The 20,739-nt window shown below is 38.4% G+C and overlaps 2 protein-coding genes across 2 annotated transcripts; both read left to right on the top strand.

Moving 5' to 3' along the window:
- The first annotated feature begins 781 nt into the window (after nt 1–781).
- Nucleotides 782–14,449, top strand: top2a (DNA topoisomerase II alpha). The gene is made up of 35 exons (XM_014008120.1): nt 782–897; nt 1,579–1,725; nt 1,917–2,007; nt 2,095–2,158; nt 2,288–2,433; nt 2,667–2,764; nt 2,841–3,053; nt 3,657–3,830; nt 4,297–4,398; nt 4,494–4,631; nt 4,721–4,859; nt 4,965–5,122; nt 5,272–5,397; nt 5,537–5,647; nt 6,001–6,106; nt 6,239–6,348; nt 6,459–6,551; nt 7,121–7,235; nt 7,326–7,447; nt 7,790–7,938; nt 8,027–8,258; nt 8,869–9,003; nt 9,589–9,789; nt 9,880–10,075; nt 10,222–10,313; nt 10,394–10,540; nt 10,620–10,703; nt 10,804–11,007; nt 11,094–11,205; nt 12,506–12,670; nt 12,947–13,151; nt 13,236–13,282; nt 13,375–13,491; nt 13,710–13,930; nt 14,017–14,449. Exons 1-35 carry the CDS (start codon nt 880–882, stop codon nt 14,152–14,154), a joined length of 4,716 nt encoding a protein of 1,571 aa, XP_013863574.1. The 5' UTR covers nt 782–879; the 3' UTR covers nt 14,155–14,449.
- Nucleotides 14,450–15,115: 666 nt separating this feature from the next.
- On the top strand, nt 15,116–16,610 carry LOC106517330 (gap junction delta-3 protein). The gene is made up of 2 exons (XM_014008097.1): nt 15,116–15,173; nt 15,336–16,610. Exon 2 carries the CDS (start codon nt 15,526–15,528, stop codon nt 16,375–16,377), a length of 852 nt encoding a protein of 283 aa, XP_013863551.1. The 5' UTR covers nt 15,116–15,173; nt 15,336–15,525; the 3' UTR covers nt 16,378–16,610.
- The last annotated feature ends 4,129 nt before the right edge of the window (nt 16,611–20,739 follow it).

Here is a 20,739-nt window from a genome sequence, read left to right as displayed (position 1 = left end):
ACTGAAAGCCACTAGGCCAAAAATATACAGGTCTGTATTTTCTTACCTAAAATCCAACTTCTGGAACATTTTATCTCAGCAAAACCCAAGACCAGCATCTTTGTGTGACATATGGCCGAAAAACACTGAAGGCTGAAGGCTAAAATACAAGTCCTGATGCATCTCAATAATCCAGGTAGAAAAAATAAGTAAGTCCTCTGGACGGGTTCTAAGAAGAACTCATCCAGACTTACTTAATTTTCTTTTTTACAAGTACATCATATTACTGAGGGAGTAAAACTGTTAATCACTGAACAGTTATTGTGTATGCACTCTGTGCATGAGTGTTTGACATAATAATCTGGAGGAAATAAGGAGGAGTACCCATTTTGATAAAATTAAAGAAATTGCACAATTTGGTGGCAAAACAAAAATAATGTTTCAAGGCTTTTTAAAAATCAGTAATTATCTCAAGTTATTGACGAACACATTGTGTCTATTATTGATTTTTATTTCATTTTCTATTGGAAAATCTCATATTGACGGTTTTTTTTTTCATAACTTTATTTTTGAAAATATTCCTGAAACATTTTCTTCCTTTTTGTCGATGCTTCAGTATCGTGAAAGCCGATTGGTCGCAGCCGACAAGAGAGGCGGGACTTTGTTTCTTTTCTTGTCAGTTATTAGCTACTTTTTGAATTCCAGTCTCTTCCTATTGAAGGAAAGTGTCACGAGTCTCTCGTCTGATTGGTTAATGAAGCAGGCGGGAAGCATTGAACAAGTTTTAAATATTCCATCGTAATTTCCCTCGTTCGACGTTAGGTTGTAGTTCGGCATTTGGGTTGTTGTTCAGAGCTCGTTTTAATATATTTTTTTACGGATTTTCAGAAAATAAGAAGGATGGCTGAACCGCTGAAGGTAACTTCACTGTACTGAGCTGCTGTTAGCTTAGCTCGCTACTTACGGTTAGCTAAACGTTACCCTGCTGCTAACACATAACTTCGCGTTGTTAGGACTTTATGCAGCTTAACTTTAAGAGACAAAAAATAATTGTTTGATACAACAATGTCCGACGTACGTACAAGATCACGTGTTTTCTGCACACGGTAAATAGTGTAATAATCACAAGCCAAGGCCAGTCTTTCCTTTTGTCCTAAACAACCGTGTAGTTAACGCTATTTTGTGCAAACAAAAATGCATTTAACTCTAAACCGCGTATTTCCCTCGAGTAAAATGACCATATCCTATAAAATACACGAGTTTAACCAGTGACAAACTGGTTTAAAAAACGTGTTTCTAAGTGTGGGGGAATAAGTTACATTGGTGCAAAACATTTAAGCCGATTAATATCTGTGAAGATAATAAGGGTTAGAAAAATCAAACCAAAGGCATGCAAGTTTTAAAAAAGGGGGGTAAAACGACTAAACTCGTATCCTTTTAATTAAATGTATACGCGAAATTTCAAGCAGTAAGGTTTTGTTTTTTTAAGCCAGTGGCATTACATATGTTGTTCTTCTGGTGTATAAAATACTGTACAAATTCAGTGTTGCAATGTGAACTCCAATTCACCTTTTTGTTTGTTTGTTTGTTTGTTTTTAGGCCTTTTTAGAAAACAAGCCGGCAGAAAAGGTGAAGAAAGATGCGAAGCGGATGTCTGTGGAGAGGATCTATCAGAAGAAGACCCAGTTGGAGCACATTTTGCTCAGACCAGACTCCTACATCGGCTCTGTAGAGCCTGTCACTCAGGTTAGAAAACACTGTGATCTTTTTTTTTTTTTTTTGCTTTTTGTGTCTGCAGTTTTTTACATTCTTGAGTCAATCTCACTGAAATAGAGGTTAAAATGTATATAAACCTATATTTTTCACTTCAATGCACGATGTTGATTGGACCAAGTAATTGAGCGTATTAATAATCATAAGTTGAATTCTTTTCTTAGCAAATGTGGGTGTACGATGAGGGTGATGGACTGAACTGCCGTGATGTGACTTTTGTGCCTGGTCTTTACAAGATTTTTGACGAGATCCTCGGTAAGCCGAAAGCTTTTGCAATATATACAAATGTAACGTGGCTCATCTTATGTTTGGCCTTTTTTTAATTCAAAATTTTCTGCTTAGTAAATGCTGCTGACAATAAGCAGAGGGATAAAAACATGTCCTGCATCAAAGTCAACATTGACGTGTGAGTAGTAAATCGCACCACCAGATTATATTCAAAGATGTGCTGTAATTCTCCTTCAGTCTTCCTTTGCTTGCATATTCAGGTTTTCTTGATATCACAATCATAGTGAAATGCTTGTATTTCTCTTAGTGAAAACAACACCATCAGTATTTGGAACAATGGAAAAGGGATCCCAGTGGTGGAGCACAAAGTTGAGAAGGTTTTTGTGCCGGCTCTCATCTTTGGGCAGCTCCTTACTTCCAGTAACTACAACGATGATCAAAAGAAAGTCACTGGTGAGGCTTGTTTGCTGTGGTTTGACTGCTTCATATCATAATTTAAATATTATGTTATACTATAATTTCTGTACTCAATCGATGATCTGATAACTAAATATTAAACTTACATTCTTCTGAAGTTTTGCAGTACATTTAGTTAAGCATCCCTGATTAAATTTAAGGTCACCCATCGCATCGTCTGAAACAAATGACAACTAAATGAGATTCAACCTCCTTTTTTTTTTTTTTAGGTGGACGTAATGGATACGGTGCTAAGCTCTGCAATATCTTCAGTACCAAGTTCTCAGTGGAGACTGCTTGTAAAGAGTCAAAGAAGGTTTTCAAGCAGGTAGGTGAAAAGATTTCCTTTTATTATTATTGTTAAAGGAAAAGTTTATTTTAAAGCGTGTTTGTGCTGTCTTCAGACCTGGTATGATAACATGGGCAGAGCAGGTGATGCTAACATCAAACCCTTTGATGGGGAAGAGTACACTTGCATCACCTTCAGACCAGATCTGGCCAAGTTTAAGATGACCGTCCTGGACAAAGATACCGTGGCCCTGATGACCAGGAGGGCATACGACATCGCTGGATCCACAAAGGGGGTCAAGGTGTTCTTCAATGGCAAGAGGCTGCCAGTGAGTTCCTGTGCTCCTTCTCTCTTTTAAAACTTTCTTTAAAAAATAATTTAATTAAAGGAAAAATGCATTTCTTTTTTATATTTAAGTAAAAACACTTCACTAGGACAGCTGGGAATTATACAATAAGATTCGTGATTAAACTTTTTAGTATAAATTTTATAGGAGTTGGATGTTGTAATCAGTTTCTAGGAAATATGGCTGGTGGTTTTCTGTGTAATAACTGAGTCAAAGCAGCAAAGTGATGAACTGCTAATTTCTGTTTTTAATTTAAGCATATTTTTATATTGAATCATTTAAAAGAATGATACTTTAGCCTAAAATCCTTGTGATCATTTATAAGTGATTATGAATGATGGATATTTACAATATATTATAAGCAACAATAATATCACCTTGCAACCTGTTTTGAAATAATTGCTCCTGTACGTGTATTTTATTGTCAGCAAGTTCTTCTTGTCCACCTTTTACCTCCCAAGTTTTGACCAAAACAACATTAAGTGTCCCTTAACATAAGACAACCTTAATTTAAAATTTGCCATCTCTTTGTTTTTCTGAACAGTTGCTTATCACTCATGGCTGAACCTTGCTTGTCATTTCTAGATTACAGGTTTTCGTAGCTACGTGGACATGTATGTGAAGGACAAGGTGGATGAGCTGGGTGGTCCCCTCACTGTGATTCACGAAGCTGTCAGTGAGCGCTGGGAAGTCTGCCTCACCATGAGTGAGAAGGGCTTCCAGCAAGTCAGCTTTGTCAACAGTATTGCTACAACAAAGGTAAATAGCTTACCGCATTTATTCATGTATAATACAATCGTTTTTTGAGCTTAAAAAGCATTGAAAATTTACTATCAATAACTCGTGTATAATACTACACCCCCCACTTTATGGATGATTTTTAGGGTTAAATTTCTAGCATATATAAATAGATGCAGTATTTTATTCCATACATTTGTTTTAAAATACAAAGTAAAAGTACTGCATGCATAAGATCCAACTTTGTTTCCAAATTATTAACTTTAAAAAAAAGTTACCATAAGTTGTCTGATAGAAAACTATGCCCGTTAAAGCTTTTTAAAAGTTTCTTTGTTTCTTAGAGCACCTAGACAGCAAAGTTTGACTGAATTAGAAAGCCAAGTTGTGTTTTCTGTCAGCTAAGTACACGTCTGGCTGCTCTCCAAACACTTTGTTTCTCTGAATTGGATTTATAATATTTCTTCTGTAAATGTGTTTTGCGTTTTAGGGAGGTCGACACATCGACTATGTGGCTGACCAGGTTGTCGGCAAGCTCATAGAAGTGGTGAAGAAGAAGAATAAAGCTGGTGTAGCTGTCAAACCTTTCCAGGTACGTAAAACTATTTCACATGYGTGCTTCTTGCCTTTGCAGGGTTTGTCGAAACGCAGGTATTATGTTTACTCACATGTTGTCTCCTTTTACAGGTGAAGAACCACATGTGGCTGTTTGTTAACTGCCTGATCGAGAACCCCACCTTTGACTCTCAGACTAAAGAGAACATGACATTGCAGCAGAAAAGCTTTGGATCCACTTGTCCTCTTAGTGACAAGTTCATTAAACAGGTGTGGGTTTTACAAAAAAGTGATATTTTTGAATCTACAGTGATTTTCAGCTTTTTTCTAAATGTTCTCCACCATCTTGTCCACTTCAGGCTACATCCTGTGGGATTGTGGAAAGCATCATGAACTGGGTAAAGTTCAAGGCTCAGTCTCAGCTCAACAAGAAATGCTCAGCTGTGAAGCACACGAAAATCAAAGGTGTGCCAAAGCTGGATGATGCTAATGATGCAGGTACTGTAAACCTCCATATRTTTGTGTTTTTGTTTATATTATAGACCAGCATTGTTTCAATGTTTATCAGCTTCAGACGTCCGTTTGAATCACGTCTTCTGACAGGTGGGAAAAACTCCATTGGCTGCACACTGATCCTCACTGAGGGAGACTCAGCCAAGACACTTGCTGTGTCTGGGCTGGGGGTGGTCGGAAGGGATCGTTACGGTGTGTTCCCCCTCAGAGGCAAAATGCTCAACGTCCGGGAGGCCTCACACAAACAGGTTAACTCCAACTCCATTCTTTAGGCTTCAGATGACAMCAAATTACTGCTGCTGTCATGTCGAATAGTTCAGTCATAAAGTCATTCCTACCTTCATCTGTTTGTGTTCTAGTGAAAAGAGAAAAAATAACCCTTTTTTTTCTCTCTCAGATTATGGAGAATGCTGAAATCAACAATCTGATCAAGGTCCTTGGTCTTCAGTACAAGAAGAACTACAGTGACTCAGATTCCCTCAAAAGTCTACGCTATGGCAAGATCATGATCATGACAGATCAGGTGTTTGATCTTTCTGGATTTTGTTCACAATCCTGTGGAAATATCACATGATGTCAGCCTATAAATATATTTATTGTCCTAAATATTGTTGCTGCTTTTGTTTTTATAATGTGTCAGCACTGTATTCCTCTTGTGACAGGATCAAGATGGCTCCCACATTAAGGGCTTGGTGATCAACTTCATCCATCACAACTGGCCGTCACTGCTCCGCCATAACTTTCTGGAAGAGTTCATTACACCCATCATCAAGGTAAATGGGCTCCTCTAAAGTCCTGCTCTGGTTTTCATTAAGTATTTTCAATTTGTATCAACCACAAAGTAACATTTACTGCAGACTTATTTGAGTGTGCTGCAAATATTGTGGGAAAAGAGGGGGTGATTTATTGCTGCAGAAGTGCAGGTTTTTCTGTGCAAACTCCTCAAGTTTAGAACTCTACTGCCATCTAGTGTCCAAACTTCAGAAGACTTTGTCAGTTGCATTATTTTTGAATGGTTTCGTTTTTGTAATTAGCTTTTATTGTATTGATTTTCATTCTGTTTTGTTATGTTGATGTCTACCTCTATGAAGATATTTTAATACACATTTTGTTTTCCTTCCTTCAGGCATCTTTCAAGAAAACACAGCTGTCTTTCTACAGTATCCCTGAGTTTGAAGCATGGAAGGACAGCCAGGCCAACCACAAGTCCTGGAAAATCAAATACTACAAAGGTTTGTTACAAACCCCTGTGTGGTAGTAAAACACGGACAAGTAAGCTACCCATAATACAGTGTTGAATTATCTGAATCTGCATCTAAGCTGTGTTGCTGTAACTCCTGTTGCTGTGGTATTTTCCCACTCAGGTTTGGGAACCAGCACATCGCAGGAAGCCAAGGAGTACTTCTCTGATATGCAGAGACACCGTATCCCATTCAAGTACTCTGGGCCTGAAGACGATGAAGCTATCACCCTTGTAAGATCTTAATCCTTCATTTGATGTGTCTGATTGTCTGACAGGAATGTTCTATTTATTTTGGGTTTTTATATTTGATTGAGKTTTATTTGTCTTCTTTATTTGTTTAGGCCTTTAGCAAAAAGAAAGTGGAGGAGAGAAAAGAGTGGCTGACAAACTTCATGAACAACAGGCGCCAGCGCAGGGAGCACAGTCTTCCAGAGGTGATTTTACACTTTTTGTTAAAATACCTGCGACATGCATAGCTTGCAAATACAAAAAGTGAGAAAAAAAAACATCTTTATATTTAAAAAAATTGTCAAAACGCACACAGTTTTACCCATTTTTTCTTGTAACTGACAGATTTTCTTCTTAATTTGGCTGAACTAAGATGAAACAGGAAGTGACATCAAAGGGGAACTCTTTGAGGAAGAAAATTCCTGGTCTTTGTTTAATGAAACAATAAGATTTAAACTCCAACACATCTTCATCTCTCGCTAATAGAGACTTAAAATAACCTAAAAAAAAACCCCATCAAATTCTTCTCTACAGTCTGTGTTGTCAGACATTGTGGCAGTGCTCTGTTCACATTCAGACATTTCCCCTTTGACATCACTTCCTGTTACTTCACATGTAAATATCTCAACAACATTTCATCTCTTTTTTTTTTCAATATGTTATTGTTATCTTTCAAAAAATTAATTCGTATTTTTTACAAAAAATGTGATGTCACAGGCACTTTAATTTTAGTTTTTGGTTTAATATGACTCCAAGTTTTTTGCTGTGTTTATAGGACTACTTGTATGGCAAGTCAACCAAGTTCCTGTCTTACAACGACTTTGTCAACAAGGAGCTTGTGCTTTTCTCCAACTCGGACAATGAGAGGTCCATTCCCTGCTTGGTGGATGGTGTGTGAATTCGTCATAAAGTGCAAACTTGACTCTTAATAAAGACACTGTCAGATCTGACAGGTGTTTCCTGCTCTGTGTGTGTTTAAGGGTTTAAACCAGGTCAGAGGAAGGTGCTGTTCTGTTGCTTTAAGAGGAATGACAAACGTGAGGTGAAGGTTGCTCAGCTGGCTGGCTCAGTGGCTGAGATGTCGGCATACCACCATGGGGAGGTGAGATCAACTGAATTGTTGGAATTTAGCGTGCTGGGAATGTCTCAAACCTGTCACAAATCAGTCGTATTTGAGACACCGTAACAATTTTTGAAAGAGCGTCATAAGAAGCTTCAATCAGCCCAATATTAATATTTTTAACTAATAAAAAAATGTTGTTATGAGTAGTTCTACATTTATTTTTCCATCAGAGGTTGAATTACTAGTACTTAAGTGACATAATCATTAAACCGCTGTAGGACCTTTTTTGTAGGCGGAGTTGTAAAGTCAGTCACATGGCAGAACTCTGCAGATTCATTGTCCTAATATGATGGGTTTTTTTTTGTTTTGTTTTTTTCCCAGATGTCTCTGATGATGACAATCATTGGTTTAGCCCAGAACTTTGTGGGAAGCAACAACCTGAACATGCTGCAGCCTCTGGGACAGTTTGGTACCAGGCTGCACGGCGGGAAGGACTCTGCCAGCCCTCGATACATCTTCACCATGCTCAGGTCAGTGAGCGCTTTACAGACGGCAAACCTCAAAAGGCTGTGTTGTTGTTTAGTGGCTCTAAATTCTTTCATCTTTCTACATCCTCAGCCCGTTGGCCCGTCTTGTTTTCCCACCGGTGGACGACAACCTTCTCAAGTACAACTTCGATGATAATCAGCGCGTGGAGCCTGAGTGGTACATGCCCATCATCCCTACCGTCCTGGTGAACGGCGCCGAAGGTATCGGCACAGGCTGGGCCAGCAAGATCCCCAACTATGACATCCGTGAGATCATCAACAACATCCATCGTATGCTCAACGGCGAGGAGCCTCTGCCCATGGTGAGGAACAAGGAGCTGCTTTCTGAAATACACTCTGTCTGTGCGCATGTTTTTATTACCTGATGGGGATGAGTTTGACCATTTTCCCAGTACACACAGCCTTGTAGGGACACATGGTTCCCCCACACCATTCCATTCCAAGCACAAGGCCAACATATGGGGACAAAAGCCCAGTCCCAATTGGGAGAATTACTGTTGGTGGGTCAGGGGTTAGGACTAAGGTGTGAATTGAGTTTATGCTAGGCTTTGAATCAGGTATGTACTGGGGTGGTTAGGTTTAAGGTAAGGGGTCAGAGTTAGGCTGTAGAAATAACAGATGGGTGGAAGTCATTTCAAAGTCCCCATCAGGGGAAAACATGACACAGACAGGTACATTAAATTAAATAAGTGAAGAACTTGTTCCTATGTTGCAAAAAAAAAGAATAACTTCAGCTAACTGAAGTTTACTGATTTAATAAGCAGTGTTTGTACATTTTAACATCAGCCTGAGCTGTGATGAAAAATAAAAATACAGTACAATAATGGCATAATATAAAATTGTGGTCATACTGCACACAGCTAGTGTGTCTGTGTGTATAATAACTGATAAATGAGCTTTCTATCCTTCTAGCTTCCAAACTACAAAGGCTTCAGAGGCACGATTGAGCAGGTGATGGACAACCAGTTCATGAATAACGGAGAGGTGGCAATCATTGATTCAACAACCATTGAAATCTCTGAACTGCCCGTCAAATCATGGACACAGGTTAGTCTTTTAAGTGGTATTGAACAAAAGTGTATAAAGTACTTGGAAATACTAAGTAAAAGTAAAAATACCGTAACAGAAAAAGACTGGTAAAAATGAATTTCACTGATAAGTAGCTGCTCACAAGAATCTGGAAAGTAAAAGTACTTTTACACACACTCTAAAAAATGAAGTGTTGAATTAACCAAGTTATGTTACCTGCTTCCACTGCACCAAGTTGAGTTTGGTGGAAGCAGTTAAAATAACTTAGTTTATGCACTCTAAAGCTATTTTACTGGATAAACAACTCCTTTCACGAGTTCCAGTCATACTTCAATTTGTGGCGTGTGATGAGGTTCAATTTTAAGTAAAGAAGTAAAGTATCATTTTTTATGTTTTGTGTAACATAATAGTAAAAGTTACTATTTTAAAAAAATACTTGGTAAAGTTACAGATTCTCAAATGCTTAAGTACTGCAACAGAGTAAATGTACTTTGTTACTACACACCTCCAGTTATAAAGGGCATGTTTATAAACAAGAGCATTTTAATCACCAAATACACTCCATTTAGATTAACTACATGTTTGTTAACACAATGTTTGTAGGCGTACAAGGAGAACGTGCTGGAGCCGATGCTGAATGGAACTGAGAAAGTTCCTCCTCTGATCACTGACTACAAAGATTATCACACTGACACCACAGTGAGATTTGTGGTCAAGATGACTCCAGAGAAGCTGAGGGAGGCTGAGGCTGCCGGCCTCCATAAAGTCTTCAAACTGCAGACCTCCCTCACCTGCAACTCGATGGTAAAACCTTTAACACATTCACAAGGGATGATTGTTGCCTCATGAAATCAAATGAAATGTTTATAAAATGCTTTTTTTTTTCTCCTCCAGGTTCTGTTTGACCACGTGGGCAGCCTGAAGAAGTATGAGTCTGTGCAGGATATCCTCAGAGACTTCTTTGAGTTGAGGATGAAGTACTACGTTCTGAGAAAGGACTGGCTGGTCGGCATGCTCGGGGCAGAGAGCTCCAAACTCTCCAACCAGGCCCGCTTCATCCTGGAGAAAATTCAGGGAACCCTGGTCATCGGTTAGTGGCTCATTTTGAATTTTAACAACATAAAAAAATAACAGTTAACTTTATCTTTAACAACAGTTTAGAGCTTTTTTATTTTATTTAATTTTTTTCGTGACAAACTTCATAATGTTCCTTAACAAAATAATGTCTTCTTGAAGAGAACAAGCCTAAAAAGGAACTCATTCAGATGCTTCAGAAAATGGGCTACGACTCAGACCCTGTCAAAGCTTGGAAACAGGCTCAAGATAAGGTAGGATGTTCTTAAACATTCAGGTTCAACACTACGAACCCGTTCAAAGTTCTTACCTTTTTTCTTTTTTTTCCTTTTAGAATGAGGAGGAGCTGGAGGACGAAGAGGAGGAAGGACAAGAAAAAGAGGACAGCAGCGGGCCCGACTACAACTACCTGCTGAGCATGCCCATGTGGTTCTTGACCAAAGAAAAGAAAGAGGAGCTCTGCAAACAGAGGGACGCTAAGGTGACCGTTTCACTCATCTGATACAGTCTCGTTTAAAATGATGAGAAGTCGATTCTGACCCAAATGTTCTCCTTTTTAGATGACAGAACTGAACACCTTGAAGAAAAAGGCTCCAGCAGACCTGTGGAAGGAAGACCTTGCTGCTTTCTCAGAAGAACTGGAGGTATTTGCTTTTCATGCTCTGGCACCAGATTTCATTTGAATCTGTAGCCCTTTAATAATTTTACTCCTGACTTTAACGTTGATTTTTATTTGGTGTGCAGCGCGTTGAGGCAAAAGAAAAGGAGAATGCTGCGATGCCCATGAAGGCAGCTGGGAAAGGCAAAGCCGTGAAGGTGAAACAGGAGACTTTGCCCACACCACAGGGCCGCCGTGTGATTCCTCGCATCACCAGCGCCATGAAGGCTGAAGCTAACAGGAAGGCTGATCTGAAGAAAGGAGAAGGCAAGAGGGGCAAGAAACCAAAGGTAAAACAGTAAGACCTGGAATGAAACAAATCCCACTAGACAAAAGTAAATCTTAAAAGGGAAACGGAACTGCCACTTGATTTCAGAATGGAAGTGTAGTGGTGAACATGGAGTTTAACGAGGATGAGGAGAACATAAAACCCATTGAGGAAACGGGGTTGACCGCACGGCTGGGCAAGAAAGTCAAAAAAGAGAAAGGTGAGAAGGTCTCATGAGTACATAAGACTTTTATTTATAAATTCAACACTAGTTTTACTCTCAACTTAAAAAATAAATTTCACCACTTGTACAAAAATTACTCCTTTGATTTTTCTGTATCTGATTTTTGTTTTTGGACAAGTTTAGGTTTAGCTGCACTGTTGCCAACTCCTGAGTAAGAAAGTAGCTATTGGCTATCCTAAAAGTCACTAGATGATATCATCACCTCATTAGCATAGCAGGTTGGGTGTGCGGCTGGCCGCCGGCGTGCTGAGGGTTCCCGGGGTCTGGGGCTGGGCGCTGGGGTGTGTGCCGGCCTGGCCTGGTGACTGCCTGTTGGGCCTCTGGGCCTGTCGGGTTTGGCCTGGAGGGGGTGCGCCCTGCGGGCCCGGACCTCTGTGCCCCTTCCTGGATCTGCTCTGGTATGGCGGGTGCCGGTGCGGCCCATGAGTTTGTCGCTGCTGGCCCCGGGGGCTGTGCGTGTGGTCGCATAGGGATTCTCCCCTATGGTCTGATCTGGGGGGTGGGTGGGTGGATCTTCCTGTGCGGGTGCCCCTTGGGGCTCTGCGCTCGGGATCCCTCTCGGGCCCTTGGGCTCTGGTCTTCCCTATGTCTGCCTCGTGTCTTGGGGTTTGGGTCTCGGTCCTCCACAGTCACTATTAAATATTCCATTGGAGAAATCTTGTATATACACGCATGTTCACAACCGCTCACAAACAGGTGCTCTGATCTGGGGGGTTCTGACAGGTCACTGAGTGTGTATATATGTCTGTGTGTATATACTGACAATATTTATGAATGTAGGCATGTATGAATGTATATCTTTATAAATGTATGGGTATGTGTATATACTGTATTTATTTATGCCCTCCGTGTATTTATCCATTTATTTTTCAGGTGAGCGGACAGATGTTGGGTGTGTGGTCCTGTGTTTTGTTGGTGTATATTTAAAATACTCCTAATCGCTATTTCAATCTTTCTATCTTTCTAATTACTTCTCTCTCTGTTTTTCCTCTCTGTCTCTATTTTCTCTTCACTTAAAAAAAGAATTACTTGTTTTGCATTGAGCTAACCGTTTTTATATCTGGGCTGCAGACATGATTCTTTCACAAACACCAGCTTACATTTTGTTCAAACCCCCCAACACAAACAGCCTCACTGGCACTCAGAATGAGTTGGGCAGTGCTGTCCAGTTTGGTTTAAAGTGGACATGAAGATCTGAAGTAGTATTCAGCAACAATGATCTATTGTTTCCTTTTCTATCTGTACTGTAATGAATTTGCTTAAATGTCGTTTCCAGTGGTTTCAAAGTCTGGCACACAGACTACTCTTCAGTTCAAGCCTGTTTCCAAGAAGCCGAAGAAGAATCCTTGGTCGGACGAAGAGTCTGAAGGTTTGTCCGACAGTGAAATGGAGGCAGAGGAAGTGGTTCACCCTCGGGAGCGGATTGAACGCAAAACTAAAGGTGAATCTTCTTGATGCTGTAACCCTCTCTGCCTCATAGATACAGACATGTGAGGATTAGTTTGGGTCATTATGATTCCAATCACTTGGCACAGCAGCAATCTGCATGTTTCTTACAAGCAGATAAGAAAACAAGATGTTTCCTTTGTTTCATTAACTCTGATTGCAGGAACTGACTTTTTTTTAACAAGACTAATTATCTCCTTTTTTTCCCTGTCTCTAAGATGTTTTTTTTTTAAATGACAGTTTTACTAAAGCTGCTTTTCTCATTTTTAAGCTCCGGTGAAGTACAGCCTGTCTGACAGTGAAGATGAGTGTGATGATTTTGAGAAGAAGAGTGCTCCCAAAAGGAAAGCTGTAATCAGTGACGACGATGTAAGCTTTATCCCAGAACCCACCACGGTGTCTGAACCAGAACCCAACACCATACCCGACAGTGACGGGGACTCTCCAGCTCCGCCTCCCAAAGCTCTAAAACCCAAGTAAGTACAAGTCTTTGAGCTAAAAAATGTTTTTTAACATTATGTTTTTGTAAACCTGTCTCCAATTTGATCATTTCTTTACAGGAAAATAGTGGCGAAGAGTAAAGCCGTTAAGCAAACCAAGTCCAGTTGTAAGTATTTGTTCTGGATCGTTAGCATTATGAGCTCTAAATGGACCAACGGAGTGAAGACTGACTAATTATTTGAACTTTGTTTAAATCAGCAGCCCCGTCTGATGATCCTGCGCCCAAGGTTTCAGCTCAGCGTAAAACCAAAGAGGCTGCGCCAAAAAAAGCTGCTCCTGCCAAGAAAGTAGCTGTTTCCAAAAAGAAGGCAGCAGGTATTCATTCCACTTGTTTGAACTCATTGGATCAGACTCAAGTCCTTAGGAAGTTAAAAAAAAGGTTGTGAGGAAATTTCTGCAAGTTGCAGGGAAATATTTCCAGAAGCTGTACAATGGATAATTATTGTCTACAGGAAATTAGGCTAATAAAACTAATTTGTTTATATTTTAGTATCATTAATCCTTAGTCCTTGATTCATGATGTTTTTTCCCAGATGTGAAGCAGCCTTCTATCTTGGATGCCCTCTCCAAATCCAAAACTGCTGCCAAAAAGGTCCCTTCATTTGACTCCAGTGACTCTGAGAGTGATGGGAAAGTTCAGGTTTCAAAGGCCAAATCTGTTTTGAAAAGGAAACAAGCAATCAGCGACGAGTCAGACAGCGGTTCAGACAACCTCATGTCTAGGCTCAAAGCCAAAACCACTGCCGGCAGCAAGGTCAGGATGCACCGAGGCTTCGTTCATGCATAGCTCAAGTGTTGCACTGGAATTTCTGTGACGCCTCAATGTTTTCTCTSTTGTAGAAAAACAAATGGGACGATGACAGCTTCCAGGTTTCTGATGAAGAAACAGCAGCTGCCGTTGCACCGCGCAACAAACCCTCACGTGCCCGAAAACCCATCACCTACAACCTGGACTCAGACTCAGATGAGGACTTCTAAACTTTTTGTCTGAGCTGTTGTACATTTTAAAACTTTTTTGGTGCTCAGAATTTAGGTAAAATGAKATCACCTTTATGAACGTCGCACACTGTTTGAAGGAATTTTAGAGCTGCAGTTTGAGAGAATTAAAAGGTTTCTTGTTTAATACTGTTCTTATACAAGTTTTAGTTCAAAAATTAACCCGCAAGTTTTTAAAGTGAGGTTTGTAGTCCTGTTCTTTATGTGTTGTAAATATTTCAATGGTTTTTGTATTCTACTCTATAAAAATAAAATTGTCTTGGTGTTTGAAACATAATTGTGCAGACAACTTATTTATTTATTTATTTATTTATTTATTTATTTATTTATTTATTTTTCCTCTGAGTTCTAAATCCCCAACAGGTGTTGCAGGTTTTTAATGAAGGGAGGAGCCTCAGTTGCACATAGTTCCTTCATGGCTCTATCACAGGTGAAGACTCATGTTTTGTGATTTATTGGTCATGTTAGGAAGGTTCACACACAAGCACAAAATGAATAAATTGAACCACCAACTACAAGACTCCTAACTTTTGTTAGATGCCTCTGACTCAGCGTTTWCTAAACTAATTTTATTTAGGCTTCGTCCAGGTCATGTTCTCAAGTTATCTGCTGCGATCAGCGGAAACTGGTGGCACGATTGAAAACAAATCCTTCCTGCCATTTCGGAAGCTCTTTGAAACGTCTTAAAGAGCTGCAGTTCTTTGGTAAACATGGCCCCTGCCTGCCACTGGACTCAGATCAGGGCGGAGAAGGAATTTCCTAAACTGTGACCGCCCTCCCAATTATAATCCCTGACAACTCTGTCAGATGCCATTTGAAAAGGAAACCACTGTAAGATACAACCGACATCCAGCTGTGATTTCTTATTTCAGATCTTGAGGTTGAGTCCAGGTTTTGGATTTGTTAGATTTTTGCATTGACAAGTGGAAATTAAGGGCATCCGTTTGGACCTGTTATCTGCTGGTTTGATCGAGGTATTGTATTTTCACAAGCAGCATCTTGTAAGTTGATAATTCTGAACATAAGTTCTGCAAATTGTCTTGAGTTTTTACCATATTTTTATCTTGTACCTTAAATAGACAATCTCAGTATATTGAAGTGTTTACTAAGTCACTTTTATTGTTTTATAGCTGCTAAGAAGTGCCGTTTGTTTTTGGTTTCAGGTCAAGTAACACTGAAGAGATAAACTCTTCAAACAGCCTTTGACCTCTCGTGTTAGTTGTTGTTCCAGCAGTTATAAATAGAAAAGTATGTTTTAGTTTCTTTTTAATTCAGAGGCAGTTCTTGCTCTGAGAGGTGCAGTTGAAGACGTCTTCGGGTTTCCACCAAGCCGTTTCTGACAGCTCTTCAGCCATGGGTGAATGGGGCTTCCTCGGCGGCCTTTTCGACAACCTTCAGGCCCACTCGCCGATGCTCGGCCGCTTCTGGCTCCTTCTCATGCTGGTGTTTCGGATCCTGATCCTGGGGACCGTGGCCAGTGACCTGTTTGAGGACGAGCAGGAGGAGTTTGCCTGCAACACCCTCCAGCCGGGCTGCAAGCAGGTGTGTTACGACATGGCCTTCCCCATCTCCCAGTACAGGTTCTGGGTCTTTCACATAGTCCTCATCGCTACACCTTCCATGCTTTTCCTCATGTACGCACAACATCATCACAACAAGAGAAGCAGACGCTCCAAAGGCAGCCAGAGTAGCAGACAGGACTACAGAGAAGATGCCCATTTCAGGAGGCTGTACATTGTGAACGTGATCTTTCGGATCGTGGCCGAGATGGGCTTCTTGGTGGGCCAGTGGCAGCTCTACGGCTTCAAGGTGGAGGCACAGTTCCCCTGTAGCCGCTTCCCTTGCCCCTACACGGTGGACTGCTTCACCTCTAGACCTGCTGAGAAAACGGTCTTCCTCTGCTTCTACTTCATTGTAGGGGTGGTATCGGCAGTTTCCAGCTGCATTGAGCTATTCCACAGCTCCATTAAATGGTTCTGCACCAAGCGGGATCCGCTCACCCCTGAGCGCTCCTGCACCTGCCAGAATCTCCACAACCTGMAACAATCCGAGCTGGAGGGGAAACCAGCAGGACCGACATCAGACAGCACTGCCAGCAGTGGGAAACTGAAGGGTGGGTCGCTGAGAGGCAGCAGGAAAGCATCCAGCTTTAGCCACAAATACAAGGGTGGCCGATATGTCAGCACCAAAACACTCATGGTGTGAAAGACTCAAACCTCTTAACCCAAAACTGACTATTTTTGGAATTTTACACCATTTAAGGAGGTTTGCCTGGTGGGAGACGCAATAAGGAAATGTTTGGAGCAGGATGAGGAAATGAGCAAAGACGAGACTGATAAGGAAAACCATGTTTTGCTGCTTCTGATGATGAACCGTTCCTGAAAATAAACAGGCGATTAGAACTCAGGAATACACTTGAACTTGTTTAACACATCACATCAAGCCACACCCCTGCTAACGGAAAGCAGATTTAATACGATCATGTTGAAATTCAGAAATGAAAGTAACTTTATTAACAAAAAGTCTAAAAAAAGAACTGTTTGACATTTCTGGAAAGGTGCTACCTTTTATTAACCATTTAGCACAGACTGAAAAGTTACCTTCTTCAATGAATAAATCAAGTGATTCTTTTGCAGTTCTTTTATTATTATTATTATTATTATCATTATAATTTTTTTAAATTATTTTTTATTTATGTATGTATATATCTTTTTTTCATTTCTACTCGGCTGCTATTGCGAATTAGAAAAGCAATAAATGATAGTATGAAATATAAGACAAACAAGAGCGCAAGCATTTGTTGCTTTCTTACTGGCAAAGGTTGTTGAACTGAACAGCAAATGTCTAGTTTTGGTCCCTGACCCATTTGCTAATTTACTTTTTAATTGATAATTTTAGTTTTAGGCTATTGAATAACATGAGCGTTTAGTTGACATATTTCACTTTAGCAGCTAAAGAAAAGATTCATCCAACAAGACAGGTACACTTTAAAAGTGAAGGTCATTTAAATAAACCTTAACCTGAGAACTTTTATTCATATTTAGTATATATTTTTTGTTTTCTATTTAAAACCTGTTTCTAAAGACAGGAGATAAGTATGTGACTCAGAACAAATGTAAATATTTAAATATATTTTGTGATAAAGGGCACCTTGTGTTTAAAAAGCTCATAAATGCCATGAAAACGACTGTGACTTTATAGAACTGTAATATGTAAAACACTGAATAAACCGGGATTATTGGCCCTGAAATACACTGAAAAATGATCATGTTAGATTAAAATATTTTATGTTCATCAAAAACTACTAATACAATGATTAGTATTAATAAATGTTTGGGTTGTAAAATGTATAAAACTACTCGAATTTACATTTATATCAAATGTTTTGGTGATGATTTCATCTTTGATTCGTTTCATTGTTTGACAACCGGCACAGACGCTTAATTGAAGCCTGTACGTTGACATGGCTTTTTTAAAAATTGCACGGTTAAATTGTCAGATTGAATAAAACACACACATGCAAACTCTTTGATGTGGCATTCATTTTTCTTCCATGCATGTTCTTTCTGTTCCAAAGAATGTTGCAACAGAATGCAAACTGTTCATCAGAAACAAATCCAGCAGCATTCTTGCACAATCTTACAAATCAAATAAAACCTAGCAAATCAAAAAAAAAAATGCTGTTATACTGACTGACGTATTCTGTACTAATGGTTTAGACTTAATGATTAACTTGACTTGAATGGCAACAAATTTCAGTTTCAGTATCAATCAGGCAGTTATAAAATTATTTGTCTCTTCAGTTCATCCATTCATTATCTTTGCTCACTTTGTCCTTTCCATTCACGAGGGCGGGGGTTCCCCCAGGACAAGTTCTTCAGTTCATTTTCCCAGAAACAATTTAATGCGAAGGTAAACATGTAAACATAAACTTAAGAGCCTATCAGCTGCAAGAAATGATAAAGATGATTTTATTACATTTAGGCATAGGTTTCTGTTTGAGAGTTTTTTTTTTCATCTCTGAAAACATTAAGTGATCCTAATCAGCTCCGACTGCCTGCCTGAGATAATTCATAAAGATTAACTTTAACTTTCATTATGTAGGTCTAACTATGACTTGTAACACAGCTATTGCTATATATCTAAGTACATTTAYATTGTCACATGACCAAAGGAAATGCTTATAAAAAATACTTGTATTCATGCTTCTTAAAATTGAGAACAGAGGAAGCAGAAGTGAGCTATAAGAAATAGAAAAACAAGTTGAAAACATAGGAAGGAATGTTACAGTGACTTATTAGACATAGGAGAAAGTGATATGAAAGCAACATGTCAAATAATAAATAATGTCTACAAAAGTCATAAAGCATTATCAGGTTTTTCACAGTATTTKGTAAAGGATTATAAGGAAATATATGGTCAAAATGAGATAGTAAATTAATTCAATCAATATTATGTAAATGTTGGCCCAAGTCTTGCGGCTAAAATACCAAAAGTAGACAATGGGAGTCATATTGTCATGGGTTGTACCAACAGTATTTTTCTTGGTGAAATTAATAAAGAAGAAATATGAGGTGTTGAAAATCTTGCAGATAAAAGATAAAAAAAAACCTGGGTGGGCATGGATATGCTGTTTGTAAATTATATGATGAATTATGTTACTGAAGTGTTTACRTATTTATGTAATTTATCATTATCAACAGGAATATTTCCAAACAACATGAAAATAGCAAAKGTAATGGTGAGGAATGTAKGTTTACAAATTATAGCCTAATATTTCTTTTGCCACAGTTTCCAAAACMTTTTAGAGAAATTATTTGTGACCAGATWAAATGAATTTATTGACAAACAAAACACTTTAAGTAACAGTCAATATGGGTTTAGAACAAATAATTTGACATTGGCTTAAAAGTTATTTGGAAAACAGACTACAGTGTGTGGAAATGTGTCACAATTTAGAAGGGTTATATGTGGAGTACCCCAGGGGTCTGTGATTGGACCAAAATTATTTTTACTTTATATAAATGATATCTGCAATGTTACAAATTTATTAAAGTTTGTTATTTTTGCTGATGACATTAATATATACTGTTTTGGGAAAAAAATTAAAGGACTTATCACCTGTCATTGAAATGGAATTAGAAAATCTTAAAACCTGGTTTGATATCAACAGATTATCACTTAATATAAACAAGACTAAATTCATGGTGTTTGGAAATTAAAAAGAAACTACTAGAGATATGATATTAAAAATATGTGATGCTGAAATTGAATGAGTGTCTGAAATAAAATTTTTAGGGATTATTATTGACTCTAGATCAACATGGAAACAACATATTAAATATATAAAGGAAAAGATAGTGAAAACAATAGCAATTCTGTATAGGTCTAGAAATGTATTAAATTACAAGGCTTTGCATATTATTTACTCTTCACTTATACTTCCATATTGTGTGGAAGTGTGGGGTTCCGCATATAAAACAACAATTAATGATATAGTACTTTTACAAAAAAATGAGCCATATGTGTTACTAACAAGTCTGGTTACTATGAACATACAAATCCACTGTTTATTACATCTGGTATCATGAAATTCTATGATTTGGTTCATTACAAAATAATGCAAATAATGTTTAGAGCAAAATTAGGTGTGTTGCCTGTTGGGGTGCAAACATTTTTTATAATATATGAATTTCAGTATGATCGGCGACGTTATTAAATATGTAAAACGACAAGCTAAAAAGAAATAAAAAGGAGGTCTTTTYCTTTTGTAGGAATTAAAAAATGGAATGATGCAAGTATGGACTTAAGAGAATGTAGTTCATTAAGGGTTTTCAAAACAATTCTAAAAATAAATATATTTGAGGGTTACAAGTGAAAATAACTTTAAATTGTTGTTGTATTTGTTTTGTTAAGGATTGTTTGTTTTGTTTGTTTTTGTGTGTTTTTTATAGCAATGATTATGAGGGGTAGTTTAGTTTAATTGGATGTGTAGGACAGGCATAAATATAAGCCTTGTGCTTCTTCCTGTACCTTTTCAGTCAAAATGTTTACATTTTTGTACTGTTTTGTACTGTTTTGATTTTTTGCTGAACAATTTTGATGTCTGAATAAACAATAATCAATCAATCAAAATCAACATATGGCTCTCATGAAATTGATGGAACAAATAACAACTGCTGTTGATCAAAAACAGTATTGTGTTCATATTTATGTTGATTTAAAGAAAGCATTTGACACTATTGACCAGACTGTTCTCCTTGAAAAGCTAAATACATATGGCATTAGAGCAGTGGTTCCCAAACTTTCTATCTTCTGACCCACAAAATATCCATGGCAAAAATTTGTGACCCCAAATATTACTGGTCTGAGTACACAAACTTTGTTAAAAAACCCTAAAAACACAGGCTTTTTGACAATCTAAACAGCTTGTACACAAATATAAATGCTTCTTTATACTTATGTTGTGTTTTTGTAATAGTTTTAGGGAAAATATTACATCAGCAATTATTTTATTACCCTTTAAATTGATTTCTGGAGATTATCCAAGGTGCTTCATGACCCATT

The sequence above is a fragment of the Austrofundulus limnaeus genome, unplaced genomic scaffold (genome assembly GCF_001266775.1).
Source record: "Austrofundulus limnaeus strain Quisiro unplaced genomic scaffold, Austrofundulus_limnaeus-1.0 Scaffold48, whole genome shotgun sequence".
Classification (NCBI taxonomy): Eukaryota; Metazoa; Chordata; class Actinopteri; order Cyprinodontiformes; family Rivulidae; genus Austrofundulus; species Austrofundulus limnaeus.
This window is presented reverse-complemented; position numbering and strand designations above follow the sequence as displayed.